This window comes from Lolium perenne, chromosome 3 (assembly GCF_019359855.2).
Source record: "Lolium perenne isolate Kyuss_39 chromosome 3, Kyuss_2.0, whole genome shotgun sequence".
In the NCBI taxonomy this organism is placed as follows: Eukaryota; Viridiplantae; Streptophyta; class Magnoliopsida; order Poales; family Poaceae; genus Lolium; species Lolium perenne.
The window spans coordinates 241,480,791-241,505,440 of NC_067246.2; the positions used below are offsets into that span (position 1 = coordinate 241,480,791).

Consider the following 24,650-nt stretch of genomic DNA (forward strand, 5'->3'; position numbering starts at 1 on the left):
GGCGCCGCCTCGATCTACACTCGGCCCGGTACGCCTTTCCCCAAAATCCCCACCGTTGACTCGGTGAAGAACTGGCAAATGTCGTTCTTCTATGTGCGCAACGAGGGGCAGCTCGTCGACCGGATCAACTTGCCGGAGTTCAACCCGGCCCCTCCAGTCGGCCGGATCAACTGGAGCTATAACGCCCGCTCGACGGATCCGGACGCTGAGGTGAACCTGCTCTGGGACCTCCTGGCGACAGCCGTTGACAATGGGCTGACAGCCGAAGACCTCCTCTGCACCATCGCCGAGCGCCGGGTGCTGCCGCTCCAGATGCGCACCCACAAAATCGGGCACATGTCCGGCCGGTTCGATCCGAACCGGACGTCCAAGGCGGTGCTCACCAAGGCCCAGGTGGCCAGCCGGGTGAATAACATCACCAAGGCGAACCTGTCGGAAGACTGGAACTACGGGCTGGCGCCCCACGACAGGGACCATCCGCCGGAGCAGGTAAGCCTCGTGTCTTTGCCAATTTCCGGCTTGCGGCTGCGAGGCCGACTTCCTTTTTCTTCTGCCGACTTCCGGCTTGTTATTTGCTCATGCTTTTTCTGTCTTTCTAGCTCTTTGAGCGCCAGAACGCCGAGGACGGCGACCTGGCGACGAGGAGGTGGACGCCGGATCACGTCGATCCGGCTGACCAAGCCGGCGACCAAGCCGGCGACGATGACCTGCTGCAGGCGCCCGATCTAGGCGGCCAGGGGGAGCACAATCCGCCCCCTTCACCAGAGCAGCAGGAGGAGGAGGAGCCGGCGACGTCCGCCACGGGGCCAATCCCCGCCGTGCCTCTTCGCACGAGGCCGCCCAGCACCACGGCGACTTCGGCGCCCAAGGGCACAAAGCGAGCCGGCTCCACCGCCGCCTGGGAGGCGAAGGCGAAGAAGCAGCGCCGGCAGCAGCCGAAGAAGGTTCCGGAGCAGGCCGGGTGAGTTCTCCTTCTTTTTCTTGTTTGATTCCTTTTCTTTCCTTACTTTTATGCTTATCTTTTCTCTGTTTATCCGGCTAGGGCCCCTATCAAGTTTGCCCAGGGCGGCGGCTCCCGGCAAGCTCCACGCGTTGTGTCGCCGCTTCCGCGCCAGAGGAGGGAGCAGACGCCGCAGCCTTCCTCGCGCGCACCTACGCCGCCGCCGCCTGCGGGTACTCCGCCTCCCGCAGGGGCACCTTCCTTTGCCGTGCCGCTGGCCTCAGCGCCTGATCGCGGCACGCGGGCCGACCCGCCGCGGCAGCCGACGCTGGACGATATGTTCCCGCGCCGGACACGTCTTCTAGACCCAGCCGGCCAGGGCCGGGCGGGGCATGCCGCCTTCAACCGGAGCCGGAGCCCGTGGGGCTGCTCCGGGAACCGGAGCCGGCAGGGCTGCGCCGCTCGCGGCCGGAGCCGGCACCCGGCCCAGCGTGGTGGAGCTGGATGAGAGCCGGAGGCGCCCCGGCGCCGGAGATGGCTGCGCCGGCTGGGCCATCCGCTGCGCCGAGCGACGCCACCGCCGCAGCCGACGACAGAGGAGCCGGCCAGGCAGGAACTGGCGAGGGACGAGCCGGCGCGCATGGAGGGCGCCGACTCGCGTGCGCTGGTGAGGACGGAGACCCCATCGGCGTCGCCGCAGGGCCTGCATGTGGCCAAGGGCGCACTTCTTCTTCAGGTGCCGTCCGCCTCCGACTCCAGCCTCGGCTCGGCTGCCACCATGGAGCAGGCGTGGCTCCGCGCCGACTCCTACGAGGTGACCAGCCGGGAGGGGAACCCCGGCCAGGCGTCGGTGGAGATGTTCTTCTCCAGCCTGCAGGCCAACCTCAAGGCCAGGGCAGCCGAGGCCGCGGCTAATGTTGCCAAGGTGGAGGAAGCCGGCAAGGTAAGCTTCGTCCGTTTTTGATCTGATTATTATCCTGGTAGCCCTCCGAGGCATGGGCCGGCTGCTTGAAGCCGGCCCGGGTTTAGCCTGTGCGACTGACTTTCTCTTTTCCTTAGGCTGTGATGGACCGGCGCACCACTCTGTATAATCGCGCCGTCACCCATTACCACAAGGCCAAGCTGGACCGGGCCGACTTGGCCCGTGAGCTGGAAGCTGCCAAGGGTAAGCTCTTGCTTCTCTCGACTCGATGTCTTATTTTCTTTTTAGTCTTGGTTGGCTGACATTTCTTTCCGGCCGCCTCGCAGTTGAAGCCGCCAAGGTCCCGCAGCTGGAGTCGGATCTCCGAGCCGCTCGCGCCCAGTGCGCCGAGAGCGAGGAGGCGGGCCGATCCGCCGCCGGCAAGCTCAAGCTGGCTGAGCAGGAGTTGACGCGGCTGCGCCTGCTGGAGCAGAACCATCTCGCCGAGCTCAACTCCCTCAGGACGGCGGAGAAGGAGAAGGTGGATGATCTGAGCCGGCGGCTGACGGAGGTGGAGAAGCAGCGGCTTGTGCTGCAGGAGGAGGTCACCGCTAAGTCCACGGAGCTGACGGCTACCGCCAAGCGCTGGACCGACGAGTTTAGCGCGCTTGATCGCGGCTTGGCGGGTGAGTGCATCTCTATGTTCCTTTCCCCTTTGCCGGCTTTCGGCTGTCGGCTGCCGTCTTTCGTTGGCAGTCGGCAGCAGAAACTTCTTTCTTCGCTATCGCCATCTTCGGGCTGGTGGCAGTCGGTTCTCGCCGGCTGCCGCCAGGCTTTTCCTTTTGGCTTAGGACTTCGAAAATTTGCATTTTTCAGCTTATTTCGGCTTCGATGGTTTCTGACTTGCTTCTTCTTGCAGCGGCCTTCCCGGAGACGCAGGACGCGGCTTTAGCAGCCGTTGGCGTCGCGCGCGACTCCAGGAGGCGGGAGACCGGCGAGGGCAGCTCGGAGTACTTCTCCATGGAGGACCACATGGCATCCATGGCTGCCCGCATCGAGCCCATCACCAAGCTCGGCTGGGAGCTTCGGAAGGCGGCTGAAGAGCTGGTGCCAATGCTGTGGCCTGAAGAGGCGGTGCCGCAGGATATCTCCGGCCTCATCTCTTTGATGGAGCGGGCGCCGGACCGCTTCCTCGACTGGAAGGAGTTGGCCACGCGCGCTGGCGCCGACATGGCGCTGTCCTTCATCCTCTCTTGGTACAACGAGGTGGACCTGGGGCAGCTCCAGTTCCGGCGAGCCGGCGTGGAGGACAAGCTCCCAGCCGATCTCAAGGCCGCCCGTCTTGCCCGAGCCAGCGCCATCGCCGACTTCGTCGACAAGGGCGCCTTCGTCGCGGACCCGAATCCTCCTCCATCCGATGAAGATTACATGGAAGATGAGGAGGCGGAAGACGCGCCCGAGGACGACCCGGCAGCCGGCTCCGCTGATGCCCCTCCGGCTTAGATTACCTGGTTTTCAGTTGTTCTTTTGCCAAGACAATTTATTAAATCCCCGGGATGCCGGGTGCAGATGTATGAATATTATCGCCCTTTAATTATGTCACACTTTAATGTGTTGGTTATTCATTTGTGTGCCGAGTTGCTTTCTTTCGACTCGTTCGCTTTTTCCCATCTGCCCCACTCTTTGGCTGTGCTCTTGCCGGTCATACATCCGACTTGCGATCCGTCGCCGGATCAAGAGCGGGCCGCTGGGTGAGGCCGACAGTATTTCGGTCGAACGAGCTGAATTCGGCAATCCGGCACTTATATGAAAAGTTGCAAGTCAACTCGCTCTTACTCTTTCCCTTAGTCGTTTTTCTCGTGCCGGCTCCCTAGGCCTTACTCCCGCCAGCCGGACAGCCGGGTTGCGGTCTGTAGCTGGATCGGAAGCCGGCTGTCGGAAACCGGATCACGTTACTGAGCCGACCGCGTGAGAGGGTTCAAGCCAATTGGCGAAACAAGGTAAAGTGTGCGAAAAACTTGTCGGAAACGGCGCTCTTGGCGCATGCTTTTTCATAGCTCACAAAAGGGATACAAGGGATACATACATTCCTGCTCTCATGTGTAAAATGGGCGGAGTAGCCTGACATTCCAGGGACGTTTAGTCTCCTCGTCAGCCTTGTCCGGCTTGTTTTCTCTAGCCTCTTGGGCATCTATGAGATAGTAGGAATCATTGCCTACTGCCTTGCTCACGATGAAGGGACCCTCCCATGGGGATGACAGCTTATGCTGTCCGGCTGTCCGCTGGATCAGCCGGAGCACTAGGTCTCCTTCTCGGAATGCTAAGGGCTGGACCTTCCGGCTGTGATAGCGTCGGAGGCTTTGCTGGTAGATAGTAGATCTAGAAGCAGCCAGCAGCCGGGCCTCTTCGACCAGGTCAACTCCATCTTCGCGAGCTTCTTTGGCTTCGGCTTCTGTGTAGAGCTTGATCCTTGGCGCGTCGTGCTCGATATCAGTCGGCAGGACGGCTTCGGCCCCGTATACGAGGAAGAATGGTGTGAAGCCGACTGAGCGGTTTGTCGTTGTGCGCAGGCTCCACAGCACATTGGGCAACTCTTCAATCCAGCAGCCGGCTGTTCGCTCGAGCGGCTCCACCAGCCGGGGCCGGATGCCGGCTAGGACTAAGCCGTTAGCCTTTTCCACTTGTCCGTTGGACTCTGGGTGCGCCACAGAAGATAGGGCCATCCGGATCCCCATTTCCCCGCAATAGCGAGAGAAGATGCCTTGGGAGAAGTTGCTGCCATTGTCAGTGATGATGGTGTGGGGGTAGCCGAATCTTACAATGATTTCCTTGAGGAATGTGACGGCTGTGGACCCGTCCAGTTTCTTGATTGGCTTGGCTTCGATCCACTTGGTGAATTTGTCAATCATCACCAGGAGATGTGTCATGCCGCCTCGCGCCGTTCTGAATGGGCCTACCATATCCAAGCCCCATACGGCAAATGGCCATGTGATGGGGATGGTTTTCAAGGCGGAAGCCGGCTGGTGTCTCTGCTTTGCGAAGCGCTGACAGCCGTTGCACTTCTTCACCAACTCTTCTGCGTCTCTGAGCGCAGTCGGCCAGTAAAAACCGTGCCGGAAGGCTTTGGCCACTATGGCTCTGGATGAGGCGTGATGTCCGCACTCTCCTTGATGGATTTCCCGTAGGAGTTCAATCCCTTCAGCTGGCTCGACGCACCGCTGGAACACCCCACTTACGCTGCGTTTGTACAGCTGGTGGTTGATGATGGTATAGGCCTTGGCCCTTCTCTCAATCTGCCTGGCCTGGACTCTATCATCAGGCAGCACACCGTCGGTGAGGTAGGAGAGGAATTCTTGTGCCCATGAAGGTACGCATCTTATCTCGAATACGCTGACCAACAGGGCCTCCTGCGTGGGAGCTTCCGGATTCGACTGTATGGTCGCCGGGTTCGGCTTGCTAGCCGGCGGGTTCGGCTTGCTAGCCCCCGAGTTTGGCGATGAAGCCCCCGGGTTGGACTGAGAAGTCCCCGGGTTCGGCGTGGTAGCCGGCGGGTTCGGCTTGTTAGCCCCCGACTTGGGCGATGAAGCCCCCGGGTTCGGCGTGGTAGCCGGCGGGTTCGGCTTGTTAGCCCCCGACTTGGGCGATGAAGCCCCCGGGTTCGGCTGAGCAGCCCCCGGGTCAGCCGGCATGAATATTGAATCCGAGTCCGGTGACGGTATGATGGACGGCTTCTTGAGGACCGCCAAGGCGACACCCGGCGGAATGGCTTGCCGGGTTGAGCCAATCTTGGACAGGGCATCAGCCGCCTCGTTGTTTGCTCGTGGCACATGGTGGAATTCGCAGCCGTCGAAGAAGCCGGATAACTGCTGGACATGGAAGCGGTATGAGGCCATGTTGGCATCCTTCGCGTCCCAGTCGCCAGATGCTTGCTGTATGACCAAGTCGGAGTCGCCGAAGCAAAGTATGCGACGCACGCCAATCTCCTTGGCCAGCTTCAGCCCATGAATGAGCGCTTCATACTCCGCCACATTGTTGGATGCGGCGAAGTGGATCTGCAGGACGTAGTCCAGCCGGTCTCCCTTAGGAGAGGTGATGACGATGCCGGCTCCCAAGCCGTCGCGCATCTTCGAGCCGTCGAAGTGCATCTCCCAATGTGTGGAATCCGGCACAGGCGGCAGGTACTGCATCTCAGCCCAGTCGACGAAGAAGTCCGCGAGGATCTGCGACTTGATGGCTGTGCGTGGCTCGTAGAGGATGGTGTGGGCGGCTAGCTCCAGGGCCCACTTGGCAACCCGGCCGTTGGCATCCTTGCTGCCTATGATTTCCGCCAAGGGCGCTGTGGCAACCACCTTGATGGGGTGCTCTTGGAAGTAGTGCTTCAGCTTCTTGGCTGCCATGTAGACGCCGTAGGTGACCTTCTGGTAGTGGGGGTAGTTTTGCTTCGACTGGGAGAGCACTTCGCTAAGGTAGTAGACTGGGCGTTGGACCAGCTGCTCCCTGCCGGCTTCTTTGCGCTCCACCACCAGGACAACGCTAACCACTCGGTTGGTGGCTGCGATGTACAACAGCATCGGCTCCATTGAAGCCGGCGTTGCAAGGATTGGCGCGGTTGAAAGCACGCGCTTCAAGTCACGGAAAGCCTCATCCGCCTGCGGTGACCAGATGAATTTGTCCGCCTTCTTCATTAATTGATACAGGGGCAGTGCCTTCTCCCCCAGCCGGCTGACGAAGCGGCTCAAGGAAGCCAGGCAGCCAGCAAACTTCTGGACGTCCTTGAGGCACTGCGGCAGTTCCATCTTCTCCAGGGCACTGATCTTGTCCGGGTTGGCTTCGATCCCTCGCTGAGAGACGAGGTAGCCAAGGAGCTGGCCAGACGGCACGCCGAATGTGCACTTGGCCGGGTTGAGCTTCATCCGGAATCTTCTCAGATTGGTGAAGGTTTCTCTCAGGTCATCAAGGAGGGTAGTCGTCTCCTTGGTCTTTACAACGACATCATCCACATATGCGTGAACGTTTCTGCCGATTTGATCCTGCAAGCATTTTTGCATGCACCTTTGGTAGGTGGCGCCTGCATTTTTCAAGCCGAACGGCATAGTCGTGTAGCAGTAAGCCCCATACGGGGTAATGAACGAAGTCTTTATTTGATCATCCGGATTCAAAGGAATCTGGTGGTAGCCTGAATAGGCATCTAGGAAAGACAACAGTTCACAGCCGGCAGTCGAGTCTATAACTTGATCTATGCGCGGCAGGGGGAAGGGGTCCTTCGGGCACGCCTTGTTCAGGCTGGTGTAGTCGATACACATGCGCCAGGAGCCGTTCTTCTTCAAGACCAGGACCGGGTTCGCCAACCAGTCCGGGTGCAGCACTTCCATGATGAAGCCGGCAGCTAGGAGCCGGGCGATTTCTTCACCGATGGCCTTCCTTCGTTCTTCGGCGAAGCGCCTGAGAGGCTGCTTCACCGGCTTGGCTTCAGGCCGGACGTGGAGGTGGTGCTCAGCCAACTCCCTCGGCACACCCGGCATGTCTCTTGTAGTCCATGCGAAGATGTCCCGATTCTCACGGAGGAAGCTAGTGAGCTCGCTTTCCTATTTCTTGCTCAAGCCGGCACCGATGGTGACGAACTTGTCCGGCTGCGCCGGGTCCAGCAGGATCTTCTTGGTGTTGTCGGCCGGCTGGAAGTGAGTCGTCCCAGCCGGGTTGCCCGCAGCCGGCATGTCTGTCCGCGCGGCTTTGGCGAGGGCGACGGCGTCGTGGATGAGCTGCTTCTCAGTGGCGATGACCAGCGTCTGGGCCATCTTGGAGCTCTGCGTGGCGCAGTCCATGGAGCGGCGATAGTCGCCGGCTACGGTGATGACCCCCTTGGGGCCAGGCAGCTTCATCTTCAGGTACCCATAGTGGGGCACCGCCATGAACTTGGTCAGGGCCGGCCTGCCCAGGAGCGCGTGGTAGGGACTCACGAGGTCCACCACCTCGAACTCGATTCTCTCGGTGCGGAAGTGGTCCGGCTTCCCGAACATCACCTCCAGCGTGATCCGGCCGATCGGCTGGCAGCAATGGCCTGGCACGATGCCATGGAAAACGGTGGGGGTGGGGCGCAACTCGGCCTCCTGGATGCCCAGCTTGCGGGCGGTGTCGCGGTAGAGGATGTTGATGCTGCTGCCGCCGTCGATGAGGACGCGCGAAAAACGCACGCTGCGCCGGGTTGTGCCGATGGTGGGGTCGAGGACCATGGCGTAGCTGCCCGGCTTCGGCAGGACAGCCGGTGTATCGCGGCGATCAAAGGTGATGGCCTGCTCTGACCAGTTTAGGTACTGGGGGACCGGCGGTATGACCGCGTTGACCTCAAGGGAACGGCGCTCTTGGCTCGTCCTGTCCTCGGGCTCGGAGGTGAAGATGATGTAGGTGGCGTCTTCGGCCAGATATCGGCCGCCATGGTGCACTTGGTTAGCCTCGTGGTGCTCGAGGTTGGCGTTCTCTGCGCCGGCTTGGCCACCCGGCCCGCCAGCTGGTGGGGGCGGGGGGGGGGAGGCGGGAGGGGTTCACCGCTTGTCAGCCGCTTCATGAAGTGGCAGTCGTGGGTGAGGTGGTTGGAGGGGTTCTTGCCGCTGTGGTACTTGCACGGCGAGTCAAGCATCTGCTCAAAGGTGTACTTCGGCTTCCACTGCCGGTCTTGCTTCTGGCGGCGGCTGCCGCCTGCCGCGTTGTCTGCCACGGCGGCTACGTGGGCGGAGCCGTACCGGCGGTCCGGCTGGTCGCTGTGACGCTTGCCGCGGTAGTTATCCCGCCGGCTGCCATGAGAGGCGCCGTCTGCCGGCTTGTGCTCAGCCGACTTGTGATGGTCCCGCTTGGAGGGAGCCGGTGCTGGGTCAGCCGGCGCCTTGCCGGCTTCTTCAGCCAGCGCGTATTTGTCCGCGATGGCCATCAAGGCGGCCATCGACTTGGGGTCACTGCGGCGCAGCTTGTGCCACAGCATGGTGTTTGGCCGGCAGCCTCCCATGAAGAAGCTGATGGCCTGGATCTCGTGCACGCCCTCGCAGGAGTTGCGCATCTCGCACCAGCGCGTCAGGTACGCGCGATCCGTCTCGTCCGGGCCCTGCTTGCACATCTCCAGCTGCCGAGGCGACCCGGCCGGCGGTAGGTGCCGGTGAAGTTGCCGACGAAGGCCTCTTCGAAATCCAGCCAGCCGTTAATGCTGCCGGCTGGCAGGTTGTTGAGCTGTGCGGGCGGAGCCGACTAGCATCAGGGGGGAGTAGCGTACCGCCCACCGCTTGTTGCCCCGCGAGATGCCGACTGCGGTGGAGTAGTCAAGCAACCAGTCCTCCGGCTTGGCGGTGCCGTCGTACTTGGGCGTGTCGCGGGGAGCTGGAAGCCGTCGAGCACGGGCTCGTTGGCGATGCGGGGCCCGAAGCACTTGGGGCAAGCCGGCGCCTCCTCTTCCGCGATGCGGGATTCGACCAGCCGGTCGAGGCGGTCTCTGGCGTCGGTGGGCTCGATGCGGGGGCCCAGCCGGGAACGTGCCGGCTGGCGTGTGCCGGCTGCTTCGAGCCGGCCGGTGCCGGGCGGCGGGGCTCGGAGTCTTGCTCCTGGTATCGGCTTGGTGGAGGCCGGCTGCGGCTCGCGCCGCTCGGCTGGTGGCTCGGCCGGCCCGAACTTGCGTGCGTGGCCCGGGAATCATGGCGCCGGCTTGGTGCTGGGGAGGCGGACTCGGCCGTGTCCCTGGCGCCTTCCCTGTCGTTGCCCGCGGCGCCACGAGCGTGAGAAGCTCTGGGGGCATTGACATACCTGGGGTCGGCGATCTGCCTGTTGGCTGCGTTGAGCAGCTCAGTCACCCGCTTGGTCTGGCGGCGTAACTCTTCGCCTTCAAGGCGGTTCAGCTCTTCTGCGGCGGCTTCTGCCGCGCGCATGTTCTTGTCGGGGGTGTTGTAGACGGGCAGCTCTGCGGACGGAGCCGGCGAAGGAGCGCCGTCGCGGGCGATCTCGGCGCCAAGGTCGCGGCCCCTGCGGCGGACGTGACCGGCTCGGCTTGGCTCGTCGCCGCCTGGAGTGAGGCCGTGGGCGCGGTTGTACTCGCGCTGGGTGATCTCCATCTGGCGCTTAGCAGCAGCCAGTTCTTCGGTTTGCTTGAGGAGGAGCCGGCGGTGCGCCTCCAAATCCGCCTCGATAGCGGTGGGGTCTCCGCGAGCGTGAGCGGCGTGCTCAGCTTTGCCCGGACTTCGTCCAGCCGGGACGGTGGCGGTGGCGGCCTGGCGCCTGAGCCGGAGGCGTTGGGGTCGATGTTGCGCTCCAGTGCCGGGGCCACGGTGCGCGGGTTCTTGACGGGGGGCTCCTCGCCAGCCATCATGACTTGCACGACGGCGGGGCTGGCGGGAGCGCTGCTGCCGGCTCGCGGAGGAGGGCTAGCGCAGCGCAGCACCTGCCGCGGGTAGCGCGGCGGCGCGACGGTGACGACGTAGACGTCGCGGCCGCCGAAGGAGATGACGCTGCCGCCGGCTGGGAAGGGCCGGTCAGCGAAGCAGCCAGCGTTGTCGCTGACGCAGTCGAGGGAGCCGAATCTCCAGATCAAGCCTGAAGCGACTCGCTCGCCGGTGGTGATGGTGAGGCCCGTCCGGATGAAGACACCGGCCGAGGATGCTGAAGGCCCCACGGTGGGCGCCAAATGTCGTGGTATCGTCACGGCATATGCCATAGGGTGGCTAATCGAAGTGGTTCCTGAGGGATCTCACGGCGGTATCCGGATGCGGGTATGGGCACGAGCGACACGGCGACGTACCCAGGTTCGAGGCCCTCCGATGGAGGTAAAACCTCTACTCCTGCTATGAGTGTATATGATGATCACACAATACAACGGTGCTCCTAGAGCTGTGTCCGGCTGCTCCTGAGAGGCTAAGGGAGATGATGGTCTCTCTCCCAGGGCAGCTCTGTAGGTGGGAGGAAGCAATAAATGATCGATCCCCTGCACGAGAGGGGGTAGTGCGGCTTATATAGGCGCCGGCACTTTACATATAAGACCCTATAGTTTACTGGCCGGCTTGGCCGGCTCCGGCTTCCGCTCCTTCCCGAGGCGGTGACGTCAGGAGCCGTTGAGGCATCGTGGCCTGTCCCATCCGGTCGCCTGCGGTCAGCGGTATGGAGAGGAGGCGTCCCTGTCGCCGTCAGCCACTGTAGCCAGTACGGGTTGTCGTAAGCTCTGACGGCCTGTCCGGCGCGTGGCACTATTGCTCCACAGTGCCCCGCGCTTTACGGAAGATGGAGTCAGCGTGGACTTTAGGAACCCGGACCACCAACCCGGTTCCTTCCAGTGCAAGACTCGCCAGCCTCGAGTCGGTCTGAGGTACAAACCCCAGTCGGATATGGCTTGTAGAAGCCGGCCCAGCTACAGCATTGGTGGCCGTAGCCAGGCCGACTAGGACCTAGAGCCAGCCGGCTTCCGGACCAGCCGGCCACGGCGCCAGCCGGCTGCTCCTCAGCCGGCCTTTGCCGCGAGCCGGCCAGCGGCCAGCCGGCTGCTCCGCGTCCATTGCCCTATCCGGGGTCTTCCCCCCGACACTAAGGTTATTTAAATATTAACATTGAATATTGTGGAGCTTGTTAACTCCGGCATTGAGGGTTCGTGTAATCCTACACAGTTAGTGGTGTTCATCATCCAACAAGAGAGTGTAGAGTCTAGCATCTATCTATTTATTCTGTTATGTGATCAATGTTGAGAGTGTCCACTAGTGAAAGTATGATCCCTAGGCCTTGTTCCTAAATACTGATATCGCTGCTTGTTTACTGTTTTGCTGCTTCTTTACTTCCTGCAATATTACTACCATCAACTGCACGCTAGCAAGCACTTTTCTGGCGCCGTACTACTGCTCATATTCATTCATACCACTTGTATTTCACTATCTCTTCGCCGAACTAGTGCACCTATTAGGTGTGTTGGGGACACAAGAGACTTCTTGCTTTGTGGTTGCAGGGTTGCATGAGAGGGATATCTTTGACCTCTTCCTCCCTGAGTTCGATAAACCTTGGGTGATCCACTTAAGGGAAACTTGCTGCTGTTCTACAAACCTCTGCTCTTGGAGGCCCAACACTGTCTACAAGAATAGAAGCACCCGTAGACATCAGTATACAGGCCCTGCCTTGTTAACATCGAACGAGAAATCTAGCTGACGCCTCGTGGAGTGATTGTCTTCCACCATGTTGACGCCAGAAAACGGTTGCTTGTCCACTTTCATGGCAAACTGACCAAGGATCAAACGGCCTTGTTCTATCGCCGTTTGGATCTGCCGACACAACTCTTTGTAGTCATTGGTGGTATGGGTGAACGAGTGATGCCACTTGTAGTACGGTCTCCCGTTCATTTCTTGCGCCGTAGGGATTTTATGGCCTTCGGGTAACTTCAGCTGTTTTTCCTTAAGCAATAAATCGAATATCTGCTCAGCTTTGCTTACATCGAAGTCAAACCCTTTTGCAGGCCCTTGTTGTTTCACCCATTTGCAGGACACGGGATCTGCCCCCCGAGCCCATTCAGCCACGGCTATTTCCTGGTCTTCTGCAGAGTCCCCAACTTCTTCTGTCTCGACCAGGCCTATCGGGCATTTGAACTTTTCTTGGTACAATTCTGGGTGGCGCTGCTCATACAATGTTAACTTCTGGACCATGTGCGCCAGTGAATTGTATTCCACTTGGAAAGCCAGATCCTTGATCGGCGCTGCGAGGCCCAACGCTGCCAGATCGACTGCTTCTTTCTCAGTTAAACGAGCCGAATAACATCGGTTCTTGACAGTCCTGAAACGCTGAATGTATTCCGACACCGTTTCTCCCCGCTTCTGCCGCACCTGTGCCAGATCGGCAATGCCAGCCTCGGTAACTTCTGAGTGATATTGAACATGAAACTGCTCTTCCAGTTGCTTCCACGTCCGGACTGAATCTGGTGGTAACGAGGTGTACCACCCAAAAGCTGGTCCTGTGAGAGATTGCGGAAAAAACCTTACACGTAACGGGTCCGATGCTGAAATCATGCCCAACTTTGCCAAATATCGGCTCACATGCTCAATTGAGCTAGACCCTTCTGATCCATTGAACTTTGAGAACTCAGGGAGCCGATACTTGGGTGGCAGCGGAATCAAATCATATTCGTTGGGGTACGGCTTGGAATAGCCGACTGTTCTCCTCTTTGGCAGGATGCCGAACTGGTCTCTCAAAATTGTACTGATTTGTTCCACGGTATGAGCTGCAGGGGCTGAGCTTTCATGACTCGTTCCGATGGCATATTTAGCTAGCCACGCCTGTTTATCGGCGTCCGCTCCAGAAATCCCTCCTGCTGCAATCTGGTTCGTGCGCGCCAAGTTATTGCAGTCCGGCACGTATGTGCACACGTATCCATGTGGGATTTCTTTAGGCGGCTCATACAGGAATTGGCAATCGCCAGGATCACCACCAATCCTGTAGACGACGTATGCCGGTGAACCCTGTGGCTCTGGAGCTGCAAGTGTGAATGGCAGCTGCGGTCTGGTCTGGAACGGTATTTCTCCCTGGTGAGTCCCTAGGGCAGGCCCTGACGGAGAGTACTGATGCTTCATGATTTCCTGAACCACGCGAACCGCAATGTGCTCGAAAGCGTTCACCAGGCTCTCAGAATGACGATGTAGAGAATGAGCCACCATGTAATTAACTTCCTGGCGCAGAGCTCTGGTGCGTTCCTCTGAAGGGACAGACAGATCTACTTCATCGAGAACGCCTTCGGGTGAGAACCCTTTCCACCTAATGCCATGTTTACGGGTCCTCTCGAAAGAGCCGATGAGATCGGCTATGAAGACAGCTTTAATATCATCATATTTCTTCTTGTGCTCCTCAGGCAGATCTTCGTACGTGATTGGTCCGTCCGCCATCTCAGCTGCAGATGTTGACGTAGTTGCTATAGAATGTCCCACCGGGCGTGCCAGAATGTGTTGCCTGCCAAAACCCACCGGCGGGCAGCGACGAGCAACACGAAGAGCCGGGAGGCTCCCAGAACTGCTGGTGGGCCCTGGTCCCTCGGGCGACGGCCCGTAAAACTCCGGCACACGTCCTGGCTGTTGCGAGGGTGTGCCACCTGACCTATACCTGGTCAGGAAGGTGATGGATTGCTTCAATTGGTTTCATGCATGGCAGACACGTAAACATTAAATCCGAGCCTCGATCGGCTCTCAGGTTACCCTGTGAATCAGCTCAAAGAGCCGATTCACCCATGGTTCGTATTGGATCTACGGTAACATGGGGATCCTGCTTGATCAATACCAAGTTAAATCGATCTACGATAGTCTAGGGCTTTCACCGCATAATTGGAACGTCCTACGCGTAGTTGAGCCTGGCAGATACGAAAGATAACAGAAAACTAATCCTAGAAGAGGCCTAAAAACCAACACAGAGTCGATTCCCGGAACAACTCCTCTTGGATCGGCAAACCATACCTTACGCACCACTGGATCGTTCAACCCGTTTGCAAGGCCTAACCATGCGGATATCAAACTAATCCTTGGAGAACAAGGAACAACCATAACAGATCAGATCTACTAAATAAAATCCAAGCAAGATGCTACCCTTACACCTAAGATAGGTACAAAGGCAGCTAGATATTTAGGGGCAGCATAACTAAGTAAACATATCAGAAAAGTATCGATGTTAGCCCAAAAACATGTATGATAACAGTATTACTCGCCATCAACAAGGCTTCAATACGAGCAACACAAAACAACGAATAAACTGATACTGCCCAGATCGCAAGATGCGATCTGGGCAGCATGACGCTTACCCGGAAGAAACCCTCGAAACAAGGTGTGGCGATGCGCCTAGATTGTGTTTGTTGTGAACGTGATCGTCCTCCTTTCTCAATAACCCTAGGTACATATTTATAGTCCGTAGACTTTCTATCTTTGGAATAAACCTAACTGTGTATGAACCAAACTCTATCTCTTAATTCTAAACTGAAACGTGATCTACTATAATGTACATATATACGGGCAATCTAGCCCAAACTCTCGCACGAGGCCGATTCAGAAACACTTTATGTGCATATCCTCTAAGCCCATCTCAATCACGGCCCAACTCCCAATTTGGCTAAAATCCGGTGATAACACCAGCATAATGAGAGCAATGGGTTTAACAGTCGATATGCTAAGAGAATCTAACACAGGGTTCCACGGCATTTTACCGACTCGACCCGCTTATTCTCTTGGTAAAACGTCATTGGATGTAGTCTTCGGCACGCTCAACAATTTTAGGAAAGAGAACATCGAGTTCGAAGTAGTTGACTGGGAATCTCAGTACCACGCCATCCTCGGCAGGCCCGCATTTGCCAAATTCATGGCCGTACCCCATTATGCGTACCTGAAACTGAAGATGCCAGGCAACAACGGAACCCCAATAACCGTTCATGGAAGCTTCGCTCGATCAGATAACTGCGACAGGGACTTCCGGAAGATCGCCTCGAAATTCGGAGCCAAGGAAGAACTCAACGCACTCGACGCCGTTACAGATCACATGCAACCACCAGCCGACAATCGACACGTAAGATCCGACGAGTTTGACGCTGCAAGGGAGGCCAAGAAGCTGCAGGTGCACCCCACTGACCCAGAGAAAACGGTCAATACATCGGCTAACCTTACTGATGCATAGGAAGGCGCGCTCATCGAGTTCCTCCATGAGCGCTGGGAGATATTTGCATGGGAACCATCCGATATGCCAGGTATTCCCAGGGAACTTGCTGAGCACGCCCTCAATGTTGACCCGACAGCCAAACCAGTACAGCAATCAATGCACCGATTTTCTGAACCAAAAAGAAGAGCAATTGGCGAAGAAGTTAGTCGACTCCGCTAGGCAGGATTTATTCGAGAGCTTAAAGAATCCGAATGGGTGGCTAATCCTGTTATGGTGCCGAAAAAAGACACGACCGCCCTCCGCATGTCCATCGATTACACCAGCCTTAATAAGCACTGCCCAAAAGATCACTTCCCGCTACCCCGTATAGACCAGATAGTCGACTCCACAGCCGGATGCGACCGTCTCTCCTTTCTTGATGCATACTCCGGGTATAATCAGATCAAATTGAAGAAAGAAGACCAGGAGCTAACCGCGTTCATCACCCCACACGGCGTTTTCTGTTACAACGTCATGACCTTTGGGTTGAAAAACGCAGGAGAAACTTATCAACGTTGCATGCAAGCTTGCCTTGGAGAGCAGATTGGGAGGAACATTGAAGTCTACATCGACGACATCGTGGTGAAGACGAAGCACGCCACCACTCTCATCGATGATTTGCGAGAAACTTTCGACAACCTAGACAGGTATAAAATCAAGCTGAATCCCAAAAAATGTTTCTTCGGAGTGCCAGGGGGACAAGTACTCGGGTACTTCATCTCAGCCAGAGGAATTGAAGCCAACCCTTTGAAGATCAAAGCTATTCTCGACATGGAGCCGCCGAAGAATCTGCACCAAGTGCAGCAGTTGGCGGGACGATTAGCAGCGCTCAGTAGATTCATCGCCAAGCTAGGAGAGAAAGCTTTGCCCTTCTACAACCTGATGAAAAAGTCAGAAAAGTTCGAGTGGACAAAGGAGGTGCAGGAGTCCTTCGACAACCTGAAGAAAATCTTGTCGACGTCCCCAGTCCTTGTAACTCCGCGCGAGAAAGAGACGTTGCTTATGTACATAGCCGCAACAGCACAAGTCTTTAGCAGCGTTTTGGTCATCGAACGAGAAGAAGCAGGGAGAGTTCACGGCGTGCAGAGGCCTGTTTACTACCTCAGTGAAGTGCTCACACCTGTAAGGCAGAGGTACCCCCATCATCAGAAGCTGGCATACGCAGTATGGAGGTCAGCTCGCAAGTTACGACACTACTTCACAGAGCACCCGATTATCGTCGTGAGCGAAGCACCACTGAAGAACATAATGACTAATCCAGAGGCCACAGGTCGAGTGTCTCAATGGGCTATCGAGATAGCACCACACGACATAACTTACGTTAATCGAACAGCGATAAAATCCCAAATCCTCCCAGATTTCGGGGCATATTGGATCCAATCACAGACACCAGCAGCACCCGACATGTCGGGGTCATGGATAATGTACTTCGACGGGTCGAAACGGAGCACATGTGCAGGAGCAGGAGTGGTATTGATATCACCACAGGGAGATAAGATGAAGTACATACTACGTATGAATTTCTCCCTGCCGATGAACAATGAAGCGGAATACGAAGCGCTGCTACACAGAATGAAGATGGCGAAGGCGTGCGGGGAAACTCGCCTAGAAATCTATGGAGACTCAAACTTGGTGGTGCAACAGTCGATGAACTTATGTGACGCGGTCAGCGACAACATGATCGCCTATCGGCAGCTGTATCAAAATATGGAAGCCAAATTTGAAGGATGTGAGCTCAAACATATCGGCAGAGCCAGCAATGAGGAAGCCGACACTCTGGCAAACATCGGGTCCACGTGCTCCCCCATCCCAGACGGAGTGTTTTACGAAGTGATCATTCAGCGATCGATAAAAGAAAAGGTGTCGACACCTCCAAAACCGCCGGCTGACGAATCAGAGGCGAGCCCGTAGCAAGCTGCCGAAGAACCTCCAATTTCTCCTGCCGAACAAGTCCTCCTCCTTGAGCCACTATGGACAAGGCCATTCCTAGCGTATCTAACAAAGCAGGAGTTGCCGGAGGATCCCGTAGAAGCGAGACGAATCGTCAGATGGTCGAAAGCCTTCACCATAGTAAACGGTGAACTCTACAAGCGCAGTATCTCTGGTATTTTCCAAAGGTGTATTGCTATTGACGATGGAAGAGCACTGTTGCGCGAGATACACGAAGGAACTGATACGTCCCAAACGTATCCATAATTTCTTATGTTCCATGCTACTTTTATGATGATACTCACATGTTTTATACACATTATATGTCATTATTATGCATTTTCTGGCACTAACCTATTGACGAGATGCCGAAGAGCCAGTTGCTATTTTCTGCTGTTTTTGGTTTCAGAAATCCTAGTAAGGAAATATTCTCGGAATTGGACGAAATCAACGCCCAGGGGCTTATTTTTCCACGAAGCTTCCAGAAGACCGAGGGAGATACGAAGTGGGGCCACGGGGCGCCGCCACACTAGGGCGGCGCGGCCAGGCTTGGGCCCGCGCGGCCCTAGCGTGTGGGTCCCTCGTGACGCCCCCTGACCTGCCCTTCCGCCTACTTAAAGCCTTCATCGCGAAACCCCCAGTACCGAGAGCCACGATACGGAAAACCTTCCAGAGACGCCGCCGCCGCCAATCCCATCTCGGGGGATTCAGGAGATCGCCTCCGGCACCCTGCCGGAGAGGGGAATCATCTCCCGGAGGGCTCTTCATCGCCATGATCGCCTCCGGATCGATGTGTGAGTAGTCCACCCCTGGACTATGGGTCCATAGCAGTAGCTAGATGGTTGTCTTCTCCTCATTGTGCTATCATGTTAGATCTTGTGAGCTGCCTATCATGATCAAGATCATCTATTTGTAATGCTACATGTTGTGTTTGTTGGGATCCGATGAATATTGAATACTATGTCAAGTTGATTATCAATCTATCATATATGTTATTTATGTTCTTGCATGCTCTCCGTTGCTAGTAGAGGCTCTGGCCAAGTTGATACTTGTGACTCCAAGAGGGAGTATTTATGCTCGATAGTGGGTTCATGCCTCCATTGAATCTGGGACAGTGACAGAAAGTTCTAAGGTTGTGGATGTGCTGTTGCCACTAGGGATAAAACATCGATGCTTTGTCTAAGGATATTTGTGTTGATTACATTACGCACCATACTTAATGCAATTGTTTGTTGCTTGCAACTTAATACCGGAAGGGGTTCGGATGATAACCTGAAAGTGGACTTTTTAGGCATAGATGCATGCTGGATAGCGGTCTATGTACTTTGTCGTAATGCCCTGATTAAATCTCATAGTACTCATCATGATATATGTATGTGCATTGTTATGCCTTCTTTATTTGTCAATTGCCCAACTGTAATTTGTTCACCCAACATCTGTTTATCTTATGGGAGAGACACCACTAGTGAACTGTGGACCCCGGTCCTATTCTTTACATCTGAAATACAATCTACTGCAATACTTGTTTTTTACTGTTCTTCGCAAACATCATCTTCCACACTATACAGTTAATCCTTTGTTTATAGCAAGCCGGTGAGATTGACAACCTCACTGTTATGTTGGGGCAAAGTACTTTGATTGTGTTGTGCAGGTTCCACGTTGGCGCCGGAATCCCTGGTGTTGCGCCGCACTACACTCCGCCGCCATCAACCTTCAACGTGCTTCTTGGCTCCTACTGGTTCGATAAACCTTGGTTTCTTTCTGAGGGAAAACTTGCTACTGTACGCATCACACCTTTCTCTTGGGATTCCCAACGGACATGTGTTAACTGCACGCATCAAGCATATTTTCTGGCGTCGTTGCCGGGGAGATCAAGACACGCTGCAAGGGGAGTCTCCCACTTCCAATCTCTTTACTTTGTTTTTGTCTTGCTTTATTTTATTTACTATTTGTTTGCTGCACTAAAACAAAACACAAAAAAATAGTTGCTAGCTTTAATTTATTTACTATTTTGCTTGCGTTCTCCATATTAAAAACACAAAAAAATTAGTTACTTGTTTTACTTTACTTTATTTAGTTTGCTTTACTTATCTTTATTACTGTTAAAATGAATACTCCTGAGAACACTAAGTTGTGTGATTTCACTAGTAAGGCATAATAGAAAACAACTGTGAGCTTTTTAATCTATTTCCTGAGTTAAGACATGGATGGTTTGATGCGAAAATTAAAAAACCTATGGAATCTTATTTGTATGCTAGTAGCAATGATATTAGTATGAACGCTTTGAACACCATTGTTGCTAATGATATGGAAAATTCTAAGCTTGGGGAAGCTGGTTTTGATGAGCATGACATTTTTAGTCCCCCAAGCATTGAGGAGAAAATTTTCTTTGATGATACTTCGTCTCCTATTTATGATGATTATAATGATAGTGGTCTTTTGGTGCCGCCTACTATGGAGAGTAAATTTTATTATGATTATACTATGCCTCCTACACTTGATGAGAATAATAATGATAGCTACTTTGTTGAATTTACTCCCACTACAACTAATAAAATTGATTATGCTTATGTGGAGAGTAATAATTTTATGCATATAGCTCATGATAATAATGTTTCATTTGATAGTTATATTGTTGAGTTTGATCATGATGCTACTGAAAATCTTTATGAGAGAGGAAAATATGGTTGTAGAAATTTTCATGTTACTAAAACACCTCTCTTTTTGCTGAAAATCTTGAAGTTACACTTGTTTTATCTTTCTATGCTTGTTGCATTATGCTTCATGAATTTATTTATGTACAAGATTCCTTTTCATAGGAAGTGGGTTAGGCTTAAATGTGTTTTGAATTTGCTTCTTGATGCTCTCTTTTGCTTCAACTCTTATTTCTTGCGAGTGCATCATTAAAATTGCTGAGCCCATCTTAATGGCTATAAAGAAAGAACTTCTTGGGAGATAACCCATGTCTTTATTTTGCTACTATTTTGTTGTGTCTTGGAAGTTGTTACTACTGTAGCAACCTCTTCTAATCTTTATTTTATTGCATTGTTGTGCCAAGTAAAGTCTTTGATAGTAAAGTCAATACTAGATTTGGATTACTGCGCAGAAACAGATTTCTTGCTGTCACGAATTTGGTTATGGTTCTCTGTAGGTAACTCAGAAAAATCTGCTAATTTACGTGCGTGATCCTCAGATATGTAAGCAACTTTCATTCAATTTGGGCATTTTCATCTGAGCAAGTCTGGTGCCTCTAAAAATTTCGTCTTTACAGACTGTTCTGTTTTGACAGATTCTGCCTTTTATTTCGCATTGCCTGTTTTGCTATGTTTGATAGATTTCTTTGTTCCATTAACTTTCAGTAGCTTTGTGCAATGTCCAGAAGTGTTAAGAATGATTATGTCACCTCTGAATATATGAATTAAGCACTGACCCTCTAATGAGTTTGTTTTGAGTTTGGTGTGGAGGAAGTTTTCAAGGGTCAAGAGAGGAGGATGATACAATATGATTAAGAAGAGTGAAAAGTCAAAACTTGGGGATGCCCCCGTGGTTCATCCCTGCATATTTTAAGAAGACTCAAGCGTCTAAGCTCAAAAGCGAGAAATCCAATGCGAACTTTCTCCTTAGACCTTTGTACAGGCGGCATAGAGGTACCCCTTTATGACACTTGGTTGAAACATATGTTATGCAATGATAATCCATGTTAATCCAAGCTAATTAGGACAAGGTGCGAGCATTATTGGTATACTATGCATGAGGCTTGCAACTTATAGGATATCTTATACATAACACATATGATTTATTACTACCGTTGACAAAATTGTTTCTTGTTTTCAAAATGAAAAGCTCTAGCACAAAAATAGTAATCCATGCTTCCCTCTGCGAAGGGCCATTCTTCTACTTTATTGTTGAGTCAGTTTACCTACTTCTTTCTATCTTAGAAGCAAACACTTGTGTAAACTGTGTGCATTGATTCTTACATGTTTACCTATTGCACTTGTTATATTACTTTGTGTTGACAATTATCCATGAGATATATATGTTGAAGTTGAAAGCAACCGCTGAAACTTATATCTTCCTTTGTGTTGCTTCAATACCTTTACTTTGAATTTATTGATTTATGAGTAACTCTTATGCAAGTCTTATTGATGCTTGTCTTGAAAGTATTATTCATGAAAAGTCTTTGCTATATGATTCATTTGTTTACTCATTATCTTCATCATTGCTTCGAATCGCTGCATTCATCTCATATGCTTTACAATAGTATGATCAAGATTATGATAGCATGTCACTTCAGAAATTATCTTTGTTATCATTTACCTACTCGAGGGCGAGTAGGAACTAAGCTTGGGGATGCTTGATACGTCCCAAACGTATCCATAATTTCTTATGTTCCATGCTACTTTTATGATGATACTCACATGTTTTATACACATTATATGTCATTACTATGCACTTTCCGGCACTAACCTATTGACGAGATGCCGAAGAGCCAGTTGCTATTTTCTGCTGTTTTTGGTTTCAGAAATCCTAGTAAGGAAATATTCTCGGAATTGGACGAAATCAACGCCCAGGGGCTTATTTTTCCACGAAGCTTCCAGAAGACCGAGGGAGATACGAAGTGGGGCCACGGGGCGACGCCACACTAGGGCGGCGTGGCCAGGCTTGGGCCCGCGCGGCCCTAGCATGTGGGTCCCTCGTGACGCCCCCTGACCTGCCCTTCCGCCTACTTAAAGCCTTCGTCGCGAAACCCCCAGTACCGAGAGCCACGATACGGAAAACCTTCCAGAGACGCCGCCGCCGCCAATCCCATCTCGGGGGATTCAGGAGATCGCCTCCGGCACCCTGCCGGAGAGGGGAATCATCTCCCGGAGGGCTCTTCATCGCCATGATCGCCTCCGGATCGATGTGTGAGTAGTCCACCCCTGGACTATGGGTCCATAGCAGTAGCTAGATGGTTGTCTTCTCCTCATTGTGCTATCATGTTAGATCTTGTGAGCTGCCTATCAAGATCAAGATCATCTATTTGTAATGCTACATGTTGTGTTTGTTGGGATCCGATGAATATTGAATACTATGTCAAGTTGATTATCAATCTATCATATATGTTATTTATGTTCTTGCATGCTCTCCGTTGCTAGTAGAGGCTCTGGCCAAGTTGATACTTATGACTCCAAGAGGGAGTATTTATGCTCGATAGTGGGTTCATGCCTCCATTGAATCTGGGATAGTGACAGAAAGTTCTAAGATTGTGGATGTGCTGTTGCCACTAGGGATAAAACATCGATGCTTTGTCTAAGGATATTTGTGTTGATTACATTACGCACCATACTTAATGCAATTGTCTGTTGCTTGCAACTTAATACCGGAAGGGGTTCGGATGATAACCTGAAAGTGGACTTTTTAGGCATAGATGCATGCTGGATAGCGGTCTATGTACTTTGTCGTAATGCCCTGATTAAATCTCATAGTACTCATCATGATATATGTATGTGCATTGGTATGCCTTCTTTATTTGTCAATTGCCCAACTATAATTTGTTCACCCAACATCTGTTTATCTTATGGGAGAGACACCACTAGTGAACTGTGGACCCCGGTCCTATTCTTTACATCTGAAATACAATCTACTGCAATACTTGTTTTTTACTGTTCTTCGCAAACATCATCTTCCACACTATACAATTAATCATTTGTTTACAGCAAGCCGGTGAGATTGACAAGCTCACTGTTACGTTGGGGCAAAGTACTTTGATTGTGTTGTGCAGGTTCCACGTTGGCACCGGAATCCCTGGTGTTGCGCCGCACTACACTCCGCCGCCATCAACCTTCAACGTGCTTCTTGGCTCCTACTGGTTCGATAAACCTTGGTTTCTTTCTGAGGGAAAACTTGCTACTGTACGCATCACACCTTCCTCTTGGGGTTCCCAACGGACGTGTGTTAACTGCACGCATCAGGAACCTGTGGACACCATGCAGGAAGCAGGGCCCTCGTAGCAAAAGCCTTCAGGGCGGGATTTTATTGGCCAACGGCAGCATCGGATGCTCGAAATCTGGTCATGAAGTGCGACCCCTGCCAGCGTTTTTCACCAAAGCCGCACGCCCCTGCGACGGATCTGATGACAATACATCTGGCATGGCCCTTCGCTCAATGGGGACTCGACCAAGTTGGACCGCTGCCGAGATCGTCACCTGGAGGACACACGTACCTACTGGTCGCAGTCGACAAATTCACCAAGTGGATCGAGGCAGTACCTGTACGAAACCAAAAAGCTAAAATAGCAGTTCAATTCTTCAAGGGAATAACCTGTCGATTTGGTATGCCTCACAGTATCGTCACAGACAACGGAACTAACTTTGACTCCAAAGAGTTTCAAAAAATTTGTGATGACGGAGGAATCAAGCTGAAGTTTGCATCAGTGGCCCACCCACAGACCAATGGCCAGGTGGAAAGGATCAACGGTCTCATAGGGGATGGCCTCAAGAAACGCCTTACAGGTGCAGCTGGAGCCTGGGTCGAGGAGTTACCATCCGTACTCTGGAGTTTGCGTACTACACCTAACAGGTCGACTCAGTACACCCCATTCTTCTTGGTGCACGGAGCCGAAGCAGTTCTACCAGCCGATGTTCGGTTTGAAACTCCTCGGGTGACAGCATACACAGAATCCTCTTCCAATATCGCGCTGCAGGATGCTGTGGACCTCCTCGACGAGGCACGAGATATTGCCTTGGCAAGAACGACGGTATACCAGTAGGCATTGAGAAATTATCACAGCCGACGAATACGCAGTCGAAGCTTTAATGTTGGGGATATGGTACTTCGGCTGAAGCAAGAGAGACCCTTGAAACTTGAATCCCCATGGGAAGGACCATACATCATCACTGAAGTGATACCAGGAGGAGCATATCGGCTCAAAAACCCAGCTTCAGGAAAAGACGTTGAGAATCCATGGAACATCGCACAGTTGCGACGGTTCTATACATAGGATACGATTGTTTTTAATTACTCGACAGCCCTTAAGGTTGCTTTTGCACTATGAATAAAGTTCTAATCAGGTTTTCTACCTTTTTTCTTGCCCCAGGCCTTATCACCCGAACATACCGTTTGGGGCCCCTACCATTGGCTCTTACTCCCATCGGGAGCGCTGGCCTAAAAAATGCGCTCACACACTGTCATTAATTAAATACTCTCAACGAGAGCTAAGATTAATGACACACAAAA

The 24,650-nt window shown here is 53.3% G+C and overlaps 1 protein-coding gene across 1 annotated transcript; it reads left to right on the forward strand.

The window, feature by feature from the left end:
- Window positions 1–1,519: 1,519 nt before the first annotated feature.
- Window positions 1,520–24,183, forward strand: LOC139838124 (uncharacterized). Its single transcript, XM_071827480.1, has 5 exons — window positions 1,520–1,883; window positions 2,000–2,109; window positions 2,151–2,527; window positions 2,761–3,230; window positions 24,118–24,183. The coding sequence occupies exons 1-5, from the start codon at window positions 1,581–1,583 to the stop codon at window positions 24,181–24,183; spliced, it is 1,326 nt and encodes a 441-aa protein (XP_071683581.1). The 5' UTR covers window positions 1,520–1,580.
- Window positions 24,184–24,650: the final 467 nt, after the last annotated feature.

Bases quoted from the DNA above. Each gene is read 5' to 3' on its own strand.
- LOC139838124 (XM_071827480.1), top strand. From the start codon at position 1,581: ATGGAGGGCGCCGACTCGCGTGCGCTGGTGAGGACGGAGACCCCATCG. The intron at 2,110-2,150 runs GCTCTTGCTTCT...TTTTCTTTTTAG, and splicing joins CTGGAAGCTGCCAAGGGTAA to TCTTGGTTGGCTGACATTTC. The intron at 3,231-24,117 runs GTCGCGGACCCG...ATCGCGCTGCAG, and splicing joins TCGTCGACAAGGGCGCCTTC to GATGCTGTGGACCTCCTCGA.